General features: G+C 39.3%; 1 protein-coding gene across 2 annotated transcripts in view; it reads left to right on the top strand.

Moving 5' to 3' along the window:
* LOC136864273 (RING1 and YY1-binding protein) overlaps positions 1-12,151 on the top strand; it is a 189,734-nt gene that overhangs the window by 112,630 nt on the left and 64,953 nt on the right. For both annotated transcript variants that reach the window (XM_067141045.2, XM_067141046.2), the window contains exon 2: positions 6,079-6,204. In XM_067141045.2, the coding sequence (XP_066997146.1) occupies positions 6,079-6,204 (126 nt within the window). The remainder of the gene's footprint in view (positions 1-6,078; positions 6,205-12,151) is intronic.

The following is a 12,151-nucleotide window of genomic DNA, read 5'->3' as shown; positions in this document are numbered from 1 at the left end:
GCGAACGCTGGCAATGCTGACAGTTGGCGTAAAAGCGTGGCTCATAATTATAATCGATTCGTAACCAACGAACAATATTATCAATGCCTATGAAACTGCATTGTATTTTTATGCCTAGTCCAAACAGACCTTTCAAAAGGTGTTGCAATGCAGACAGAAGCGAAAGACTTCCTCCCCTCGTCATATTATTATTTATTTAATCTCCAAAGTGCTGTGAACCCTATTTTACCATGAGGTATGTTAGGGTTGTAGTTTATACAAAATATACAATTTCTCTGATAAAATTCAAAATACATAAACAGCAAAATAGACATGAACAGAATTGGAAAAATAAAAGTATGAGATATGATATATACAATCCTTAATACTAAGAGTACCGTACTAATATTTAAAATACCAGACATACAATATATATACAATACATATGTTAAGTAGCTAATAAGCAGACAGTATCAAATTATATATGTTTTTTAACAAATGCATCTTAAGTTCAAAATGTGCTCTCTCAAAAGCAGGACAGTTGAACAGAATGTGTTCTACAGTTTTAATGTCTTCAGTGCAGAAGCATAGTGAGCCATTTTGTGTTGGAATTTTGAATCGCTCGAAGTAAGCATTAAATTTACCATGACCTGATAGCACTTGAGTTAAATGAAAGTTGCACACTATATATTTACATCCCAGCCTACTATATACATTTGGAAAAAACAGGTCTTTGGTTACTGAGCCATACTTACTTGCTAACCACAGTTCATTCCAGCGAGACAGCATTTCATCCTTTACGGTTCTTTTGACAAAAGAAATTGGGCATTTAGTATAACTCTCTGACAAGTTAGAATTACAAGCTTCTTTGGCCAATTGGTCAGCTCTTTCGTTCCCTTTTATTGCGGAATGACCTCGCACCCAACCGAAACATATATGTTTATTATACTTTGATATATTCTCTCTTCGCCATAGGAAAGTTTGATAAGCCACAATGTTTTAAGGGCGTCGGGTACTTTCTGTGCAAATACAAGGCATCTAAAAATGCATACAGTACAGTAATCCAATTAATAAAGTACTTGCACAGGGGTGCCAGCATAGACTTCTCGTCTTTGATCTTTTTCTTTCGTTGCGTGAGGTAATGTTTGTCAGTGAGTTATCCAAGGGCATTATTTTAAATGCACCTTGTTGGATACATTGTGGTGTAGTTCTTTTCCATTGCATTTGAAAGGTTTAAACTGTGAATCAATGTTAATTGCATGCAATAACGGATCTTAGAATATTTTTTGACGTGGGCATTTCTGAAGTACGAGTTGGTGGTTAATTCAAAATCACGTAATTCAAAGTCCGATTTTTGCATCCCAGCAACTTCGAATTAACAAGGTTTTACCATATTCAAGTTCGCCGGTGTGTCTGTTTCATCTGTTTACATTGCACGAAAAAGAATTATCCATCACCAGTCGTGTTAATATCTGCATAAAGAAAATACAGTGTGTGAAAAGTGTTTTTGACGTGGTGTGTAACAAATTTATAAGTAATTTAGGAGAGGATACTAGTGATGCAAGAAACAACGAATCTTTCGATCTACAGGGAATTGAGCCTGCTGCAAGTTCAGGTTAATTAAATGCCTAGGCCTACTTGATAATTTTCATGGCAAATATATTTTATAACAGTGATAATGTATTTTTCAAATATGTTCAGGCAAAGCAGCTATATCCGTAAATTACGTGTTCATATTTGCGTAAGGAACATGTGGACCTCGTGGAGTGATATGAAATGTTTGTTTATGCCTATGTTACTCTTTAATGGGAGGAAGTTTAGTTCATTTAATTATTTAAAATGAGCTTTCCTAAAATTATGGTGTGGGGATTATTAGCGTAAATACAGTAAATTCTACCACTAGTAATGCTGAGACTGAAAGGAAAATGAGAAGATCAAAATAGTGAAGGAAACCTGGAATATATCCTCACTATTGAAAACCAATGTAGAAATGTAGGACCAATTTATAATACTGTACAAATAATTGTATACCCTCAACAGTAGTGAACAGGCATTTTAATTTGATACCATCTGACTCCTCCTCTATGAACCATGTGACATTGCCGCGGTGGAGAGGCTTGCATGCCCCAATGAACCATATAGCCGAGCCGGAGGTGCAACCATATTGGTTGGGTATCTGTCGAGAGACCAGACTAACAAATGGTTCATTGAAAGCGGGGTAGCAGCTTTCGGAAGTTGCAAGGGCGACAGTCTGGATGATTGACTGATATGGCCTTTAATAATACTCAACATGGCGTAGCTGTGTTGATACTGCTACACGGCTGACAGCAACGGGAAACTACAGTCGTAACTAACTCCTGAGGACATGCAGCTCCTTCTGTATGAATAATGTACTGATGATCGCTTCCTCCAGGGTAAAATATTCTGTAGGTTAAATACTCCCCCATTCAAATCTCCGGGTAGGGACTACACGACAGGGGACATTCATCAGGAAGAATGACACTGACATTCTGTGAGTTGGAGCGTGGAATGTTAGAAGTTTGAATCGTTGTGGTAGGTTAGAGAATCTAAAAAGGGAGATGGATAGACTAAAGTTAGATGTAGTTAGTATAAGTGAAGTACGCTGGCAGGAAGAGCAGGATTTTTGGTCAGGCGACTACAGGATTATAAACACAAAATCAAACAGAGGAAATGCAGGAGTTGGTTTAATGAATAAGAGAATAGGGGAGTGGGTAAGCTCCTATGACCAGCATAGTGAAAGGATTATTTAGTGAAAGGATTATTGTTGTCACGATAGACACCAAGCGAACGCCCACCACAATAGTGCAGGTTTATATGCCTACTAGTTCAGCGGATGAGAAAGAAATCGAAAGAACAAATGAAGAGATAGAAGATGTAAAAGGTGACGAGAACCTTATTGTGATGGGAGACTGGAGTGCAGTGGTAGGCCAAGGAAGAGAATACAGTAAGAGAACTTGGATTGGGACAAAGGAATGAAAGAGGAAGTCGGCTGGTTGAATTCTGCACCAATAACAATTTAGTCCTTGCTAATACTTGGTTCAAACACCACAAACGACGGCTGTATACGTGGACGAGATCTGGAGGCACCGGAAGGTATCAAATTGACTTCATTATGATTAGGCGGAGATTCAGAAACCGGGTGTTGAATTGCAAAACTTTCCCAGGAGCAGACGTGGACTCTGGCCACAACTTGTTGGTCATGAAATGCCACCTGAAGTTGAAGAAAATGAAGAAAGGAAGGAAGGCAAGGAGATGGGATCTAGACAAGTTGAAAGAAAAGAGTGTGAGGGATTGTGTCAAGGAACATGTTGCACAAGGACTGAATGGAAAGGCTGAAGGAAACACAATAGAGGAAGAATGGACAGTCGTGAAGAATGAGGTCTCCAGGGCTGCTGAAGGAATTTTAGGAAGAAAGGAAAAATCACCTAAGAATCAATGGATAACTCAGGAGATACTAGACCTGATTGATGAACAAGGTCCAACTCGGCTGAACGGTCAGCGTACTGGCCTTCGGTTCAGAGGGTCCCGGGTTCGATTCCTGGCCGGGTGGGGGATTTTAACCTTAATTGGTTAATTCCAACAGCACGGGGGCTGCTTGTATGTGTTGTCTTCATCATCATTTCATCCTCATCACGACGCGCAGGTCGCCTACCGGAGTCAAATAGAAAGACCTGCACCTGGCGAGCTGAACCCGTCCTGGGATATCCCGGCACTGAAAGCCATACGACATTTGATTTTTCATGAACAAGGAAAGGATAAGAATGCAAAAAATGAAGAGGGCAGAAAGGAATACAGGCAATTCAAGAATGAATTGGATTGAAAGTGCAGGACAGCTAAGGAAGAATGGCTGAAGGAGAAGTGCAAGGATGTTGAGAGTTGTATGGTCCTAGGAAAAGTAGATGCTGCATACAGGAATATTAAGGAAACCTTTGCAGAAAGGAAAACCTTTCTTAGGAAAATAAATTTGCTCACTTCGAACATTGATATAGGGATTGGAAAGATGTTTTTGAAGACTTTCGTCTGGAGCGTGACGTATGGAAGTGAAACATGGATGGACAATAACTAATTCAGAAAGAAAGAGAGTAGAGGCTTTTGAAATGTGGTGTTATAGAAGAATGCTGAAGGTGAGATGGATAGGTCGAATCACGAATGAAGAGATACTGAATCGAATTGTGAGAGGAAGATCGATTTGTCTAAATTTGACCAGAAGAAGAGATAGAATGGCAAGACATATTTTAAGACACCCAGGAATTGTGCAGTTGGTTTTTGAGGGAAGTGTAGGTGGTAAGAATGGTAGGGGTAGACTGAGGTACGAATTTGACAAGCAAATTAGAGCAGATGTAGGATGTGGCGGTTACGTAGAAATGAAAAGGTTAGCACAGGATACTGAGGCATGGAGAGCTGCATTAAACCAGTCTATGGACTGATTACTCAAACCACAACAAACCATCTGACTGCCCATCAATTTCAATGTCCCGTTTTACCTTAGGCCTACTAGATAGTAAACTGAATCTCTCTTGGGCATCTGTAATACCATACTTGCAGGGTAGGAAAGAAAGGTGAGGGACAAGTACAATCAAGTATCACTGAAGTAAAGAAATACATTTTAAACAACCGTACCGTCCCTCTCAATAAGTTTTGTGCCTTACAACAGAAGTTTTGGTTTGAGTTTATCAGAATTTTTTAGATCATTCTGTGTTCTGCACCCATCATTCTTATTCATATTATTGGGGTGTATTTCAAATTTGAAAGCTCCCCATAAGTCCCATGTTAAACTTACTCCCCCTTCCCCCCCCCCCCCCCTTCCTCACACACACACACACACACACACACACACACACACTGAATTCAAATGAGACTTTGTATACTAATTGTAGTATAGATGGGTGTAGTTTGTTGCTGGTATATCTTATATATCCTAGCATAGCAAGTCATTGACAGTTTGCAATTGTAAATGCTGGTAGATTCATAAATGGATGAGGAACATATTCAGGTGCAAATTTAGTCCATCCTTGTTCACTTTCTAGAAAGTTGCATACCAAATAGTGCACTATACAGGACTTGTGAAGCTTGTATCACCCATATTTACAGTGTAATCAAAGGGTTATGACTAGAGCCCTGCGTGGATGTGGATATCCCAAAGTTAGTGTCTTCGCGGATGCAAACTGTATGGCAGTGCAGATAAGTTTGCTGATAATTTATAAATAAGTTTATTGATTTTCACTTTGGTATACTCTTATATTTTTGCTTTTGGTTATGTGACCCTTGACAGTGGTATGAGAGAATGGTGATATTAAAGAGCCTTGAGACCATAGAGCCGTAAATCTGACCTAAGCCTAACTGGCTCCTGCCTGCAATTAATGGAAGGAAGGAAGGAACAAAGGTCAGTACGTTGGTAGTTGTCTCAAGAAAAAATCCATCATAAACCGGTGACTGTAGGGGTTCCGGTGCCAGGTATCTGGCCTATTGTATTATGTTAACAGATCTATCTGCGAGTAACCATTTGCGGATGTGGATAACCATTCGCAGATGTGGGTATGGATGGAGGAAGTGCGGATGCGGATAATATTTTGTATATCCATGCAGGGCTCTAGTTATGACATAGTGATATTGAGAAGTTATCCAAGAGCAGAATTCTCTAATGTTGGATGTCATTTTAGAATTTGAGAAAGCGAGTTTGCATGTAGATTCAATACTAGTTGAGGCTCATTTTATAAAGGGCAGGCAAAAATCATGGTTCTCTGTATTGTACATGTAAAAATGTATGCAAACACTGTTGACACCTTCATTGATTACCTGAAACAATTACAGCAAACTGCCTAGCTAGATAATTTCAGTTTTAAATACTACTGAGTACCTATTTGAGCAGACCTTAAAACGTGTCATACTTGTTGGATGTCATCACTTCAAATAGCCTGTTAGGAACTCTTACTAGGGGAAGCATGCATAGTTGTAAACCACTTTAGTAGACACTGAAGAAAATATATTGTCCATAATAGGAAATACTTTATTTTCTGATGCTTCCTTTTATCTATCCAGTCATATAATAGGATTTAGGTTATTTCATTTTTGTTGCAGAAAAACTAAACGCCACGCAAAAGTTTTAGAAGACCACTTCTGGGATTGCAGTGTCTGTACTTACAGGAATACGGCAGAAGCATTTAAATGCCTAATGTGTGACATTCGAAAAGGAACTTCCACCAGGTGAGTAAGAATTTCATGGAATACCACTAAACATCATTAGACACTCGTTTATGATACATTACACTGTAGTAACTAAAGATTTGTTAGAAATAAGATAATTTCTTTTAATGCATCCTTTTACTACTAGCCCTGTGTTGTAGAAGTAGCATTGATGCCTCTTACCCTTGCTTATCCAAGGGTTTTAATCCAGGTCTTAGGGGTGGAACAGCAGTTCACTGAACTTCATAATATCAAGTGAGCTGCTATCTTATGAGGGGCAGCAACCTAAGTCATAAAAGCCAAGCAGCACATCCAAGGACTCATTGTGCTGACTATTTGAAATTTGGGATCTGATCTGATCTGATCCGATCCTGTAATCAGGGGTCCCACGAGGCGGTATTATTGGACTTTGCATTTTGTAAATATATCAGTGAAGTGAGTAGAGAACTGGAATCGCAGATATGGCTATTTGCAGATGATGTTATACTGTGTAGAGTACTGTAATTAATGTAGAGAATTGTGAGCAGTTGCAAGGAAAACCTCAACAAAGTTGTGAGATGGACAGCAGACAATGGTATGATGCTAAATGGCTTGAAAAATCAGTTCGAAAGTTTCACCAAGATGTAAAGTCCTCTCAATTTTAATTACTGAGTGAATGGGATAACAGGAACTCATTGGGATCACTGTAAGTACCTCTGTATTATTGGGGTAATCATGTTAATGAGCTTGTAAATAAAGGTTACAGATCTCTCTTTTTTTGGCTTTGCGTCGCACCCTACACAGAGAGGTCTCACCGGTGACGATGGGATAGGAAAGGGGTAGGAGTGGGAAGGAAACGGCCGTGGCCTTAATTAAGGTACAGCCCCAGCATTTGCCTGATGTGATGTGAAGATGGGGAAACCATGGAAGACCGTCTTCAGGGATGCAGACAGTGGGGTTCGAACCCACTATCTTCCGGATGCAAGCTCACAGCCGCGCGCCCCTAACCGCATGGCCAACTTGCCCAGTACAGATCTCTTTATCTGGTTATGTGGGTCAGCCTCCATGGCAGAGGCAGCAGCACGCCGGCCTCTCACCACTGGGTTCTGTGGTTCAAATCCCAGTCACTCCATGTGAGATTTGTTGGACAAAGCGGAGGTGGAACAGGTTTTTCTTCGGATACTCCGGTTTTCCCTGTCACCTTTCATTCCAGCAACACTCTCCAATATCATTTCATTTCATCTGTCAGCCATAAATCATTGCCCCAGAGGAGTGTGCCCCGGCACATTTCCTATCCTCGCTGCTAGATGGCGCTTCATTCATTCCATACCTGACCCGCTCGAATGACTGGAAACAGGCTGTGAAAGAAGAAGAAGAAGAAATTATGTAAAGGAGACAGCATATAAGTCTCTGGTAAGACCCCAAATTTTTTTTTACAATATGCTTTACGTCGCACCGACACAGGTAGGTCTTATCACGACGATTGGATAGGAAACGGCTAGGAGTGGGAAAGAAGCGGCTGTGGCCTTAATTAAGGTACAGCCTCGTCATTTGCCTGGTGTAAAAATGGGAAACCCCTAAATGCACGGCCAACTCGCCCGGTAAGACCCCAAATTAGAGTATGGTTTCTGTGTATGGGAACCACACTGGGATTTTGTGATATAAGAACTGGAAAAGATCCTAAGGAAAGCAGCAGGGATTGTGCTGGATGATTTCTAATAAAAGAGCAGTGTTAAAAAAAAAAAGTGTTGCAAACTTTGGGCTGGGAAGGCTTGGGAGTAAGGAGATGAAGCTGCTCGGCTAAGCAGTATATTCTGAGCTCTCAGTGGAGAAATAGTTTGGAATGACGTTAGTAGACAAATGCGCTTGAGTGGAGCTTTTAAATATAGGAAAGATCATAATATGAAGATGAAGTTGGAATTCAAATGGACAAATTGGGGCAAAGATGCATTTATAGGAAGAGGAATTACGGATTCGAATAATTTATCAAGAGAATTGTTTGATAAATTTCCAAGTTCTTTGAAATCATTTAAGACTTGGTAAACAATTGATAGGGAATACAGTATATCAGCTGGGCGACAGCACTAGATGTAGATTGATTGATTGATTGATTGATTGATTGATTGATTGATTGATTTAGCAAAGGTTAGCATAACAGGAGTGATGGTACACTTGGTTGGGAGGGTTTTTATGATGAGGATATAAAGGCTAAAGTAAGAATGGTATATGTTAGTCAATGTCTGCATACCGAGCTCGATAGCTGCAGTCGCTTGTGCGGCCAGTATCCAGTATTTGGGAGATAGTAGGTTCGAACACCACTGTCGGCAGCCCTGAAAATGGTTTTCCATGGTTTCCCATTTTCACACCAGGCAAATGCTGGGGCTGTACCTTAATTAAGGCCACGGCCGCTTCCTTCCCACTCCTAGCCCTTTCCTGTCCCATCGTCGCCATAAGACCTATCTGTGTCGGTGCGACGTTAAGCAACTAGCAATGTCTGCATATGAACTGGCTTTTGTTAACCCTTTGCAAACAATTTTTTTCCCAGTGTGGTCCTACACTAGTCAAATTTCATTTTTTAAGAGATGCTGTATGTCTACAATTAAGGCAAAATGAAAATACGATTAATTTAGCAATCAAGATGCACTGCATAAGCAATAAACATGTATTTAAACAGACAGTTTGGCCCTTTCCTACTTCTTCTCCGTGTGGTACTTCCCGAAGCAAATTCCAGGATGGAGTCCAGGTTTCTTGATGCATGTGTGTCAGAAATATGCTGTTTCTCTTTTTCTGCCTTTTTCTGTGCCTATTGATGCAAACTGCACAACAGAATTTCCCTTGGGGTTAGAATATATGAAGTGAGGCTTCCCATTCAGTCATTCTTCATTACTGGTTGATGGTCGTCCTTTCCTGTTGACATTTTGGTTACGGACAGCACCAACCAACTTGCGTACCAGTTCTTTAATCATAGGTAATGAATTTCATATTATTCCGTAATGAAGAGCAATATAATGTACATACCTGCCAACTTTCCTGATTTAGGTGGGGACTCCTGATTTTCAACAGTTTTTCCCGCATCCCAATTATTCCAATTATTCTCCTGATTTTGGCTTATTTTTTGGTGAATTTCAAACATTTGCTTTAAAATCCCGCCATTTCAACTTTGTACACCAGTGGCCGGAAGTCCTTCACTCGTCCGCATTCAAATGAAATATCGATGTTTGTTAATACGAGAAATGTTCAAGAGTGTGCAATGTTTATTGAAACCTATATATTGCGGCGCGTATATTGATTGTCATTCTCTTGTTCTCGCATGGTATGTTAGTGTTCGTTCACATCAGTCTAGTCGATTCTAGTCGCTAGATTCGGAGTTTTTTAAAGTGATTTAGTGACAGAATTTTAAAGATAGCGACTAGGGACTTTTCTAGAGATTTTAGGAGCCATTTGGAATCAATTCTAGCAAATTTTATTACTTGATTAATAGGATTGTGCTTCGCATAAGCACGCAATCGCGTGATGTAGTGTATTAATCTGTGCATTTGGTAAGTGATGGCATCTAAGTGCATGACTGATTCACTCGTGTAGAGCATGAGTTCATACTATTTTTGGAAGGCTTATCTCAGACTGATCGTCTCGCTCACATACAGTAATTCTTGTGAGGGAACAGAGGTCTGTAATTTTTAGCCTTGTAGCCTCGTATAACAACAGTCAGATTTTGAGACATTTAGTGTTATAATAATGTACCATAGTACTCCTGTATTGTTTGAAGTTTCAGTGTTAGTATTCTTAATAGTTATTAGAAGTGTTTTAGAGTTTAATGTGTGATTATGGGGAAACCATCATAATATGATATTATATACATATTATGTACAAAGCTAAGGAATCGAACCGAGTGAGATGGTGCTGTGCAGTTAGGGGCGCTGCTGTCAGCTTGCATTTGGGACATAGTGGGTTTGAACCCCACTGGCGGCAGCCCTGAAGATTGTTTCCCATGGTTTCCCATTTTCACACCAGACAAATGCTGGGGCTCTACCTGAATTAAGGCTACGGCTACTTCCTCCTCACACCCAGCCATTTCCTATCCCATCGTCGCCATATGACCCATTTGTGTCGGTGCGAGGTAAACCAGATAGTAAAAGAATAAAAAAAGTCTAAGCAATCGGCATAAGTGTTGAACTGTCTCAGCGATTCTGCATTGCAAAAATGCACTAAGGGTTTTAGGAAAAAGGTGTTATTGGTCCGAACTTTCAGGAAAGCGTATACATGCAACCATCATTGTCTGCTGTGGAGGAGTTGGAAAATTAAGAATTATTTTTCATCTGGCTAGATACGTGAATTTAATTTCTTGAATGATTAATTATCATACAAATAAAGTGCATGTGGATTATGGTAGTTAATTCGATTTAGCGACTTTTAATTTAGAATTTGGTGACTTTTGGCTAACGGTGATTGGCAACACTGGTTCGGATGCTTCTATTGTTGAGTGTTCTGTTATATATTTGTGTTCAGTGGTGTTCTGTCCTGTTTGGTTTGAAGTGCGCGCGTGTTTCAGTAAAGCATATCCAGTATTTATTGAAATTTTTAGAGGGCAGAATGTTATTTGGTTTCCCGAATCCCGGAAGGTGGTTTGTTTTCGTGTTAAGCAGCTGTTTACAGATTATAATACAAATTTTTGTCATATTGTAGTGTTTTTAGTTGGTGTTTGATTGTTCACTATGGCCAAGAAATACAATATTCTGTTTTCTTGAAACAGTATTCGGAACAGTTTCCGTGCATTATTGAATCCAGGAAAGTTTTATTTTTTGCATTTTGTACTGTTTGTCGATGTGATATTTCTGTGTCACATGGTGGAAAGAGGCTACAGGGTAACTGCCTTCCACAAACCTTTGACAGAGGGTTTCTCAGACAGGCAAAATCTGCCCTTGCCGCTTCTTTTCATCAACAGGGATATTCTGCTGATGGAGAAGCTTCTGTGAACTGGTAAGTGGGAAGGAAGGTAGGCCTACCATACCATACATGTTTTTATAAATTTTCCGGTGTTGTATGTTTAGGTTTCATTGAATAAGAATACATATGGGAGTAAAATATTTGTGGATTTAGATTCCACTCAATTTCCCTGTAAATATGTGACCAATTGTATCACCTGATTTTTCCTGGTTTTCATATCAAATTCTCCTGAGTTTAGGTTTTGTAAAGTTGGCAGGTATGAATGTGAAACAAAAGCTAATAGGTTTCCACCTATTCAATACTATTTATTGTATTAAAAAAAGGAAGTTGCAGATATTTGAAGAAACTAGTTTCAGTCTTGCTAGAGATAGATAAAATATATGAAACAAGTGTGTGTTGCTGATATTCGGTGCAAGACAAGTAAAGAGTTCAATGTTAAACACTCATCACGATCACACGTCTTGTGCAAGTTCTCAAAGTTTTCTTTCAATTTGAACAAGAATCTTCCTGAATTCAGTTCAGCTGAAACATGTGTGAACGGAAAGAATAATGCTGATGGGGAAGTGTTGAGATGTTCATTTGTTTCCAATATGGATCATTGAAAAAGTTGAAAGAGCAAAAGCAAAGAAATAGAATTTTAGCTGAAATCTACCTTGATAATTTAGAACATACCAGAATTTTTAACAGTAATACAGTATTTTCAACAATATTCAATTTGAGACCAGATACGTAGATGATACTATAGTTATAATGGATGAGAACTTAGTCGATGCTACCACCACCCTTCAAACTTAAAACACACATGATCCATATATCAGATTCACTCTAGAATCAGAAATTGAACAGAAAATCAATTTTTTTAGACATAACAATCTCAAGACACCATAATACCCTTAGTTACAGAATTTATAGAAAACTTACACATACCATAAACACCATCCATCAAGACTCTTTACATCCACAAGTCCACAAACGTGCTGCATACTACAGTAGGGTTCATCGTGCATTCAATATCCCAATGTTAAAAAAAATATCTTATGCATGA

Source organism: Anabrus simplex, chromosome 2 (genome assembly GCF_040414725.1).
Source record: "Anabrus simplex isolate iqAnaSimp1 chromosome 2, ASM4041472v1, whole genome shotgun sequence".
In the NCBI taxonomy this organism is placed as follows: domain Eukaryota; kingdom Metazoa; phylum Arthropoda; class Insecta; order Orthoptera; family Tettigoniidae; genus Anabrus; species Anabrus simplex.
The sequence above is the reverse complement of the archived record's forward strand: the minus strand, read 5'-3'. Positions and strand labels throughout refer to the sequence as shown.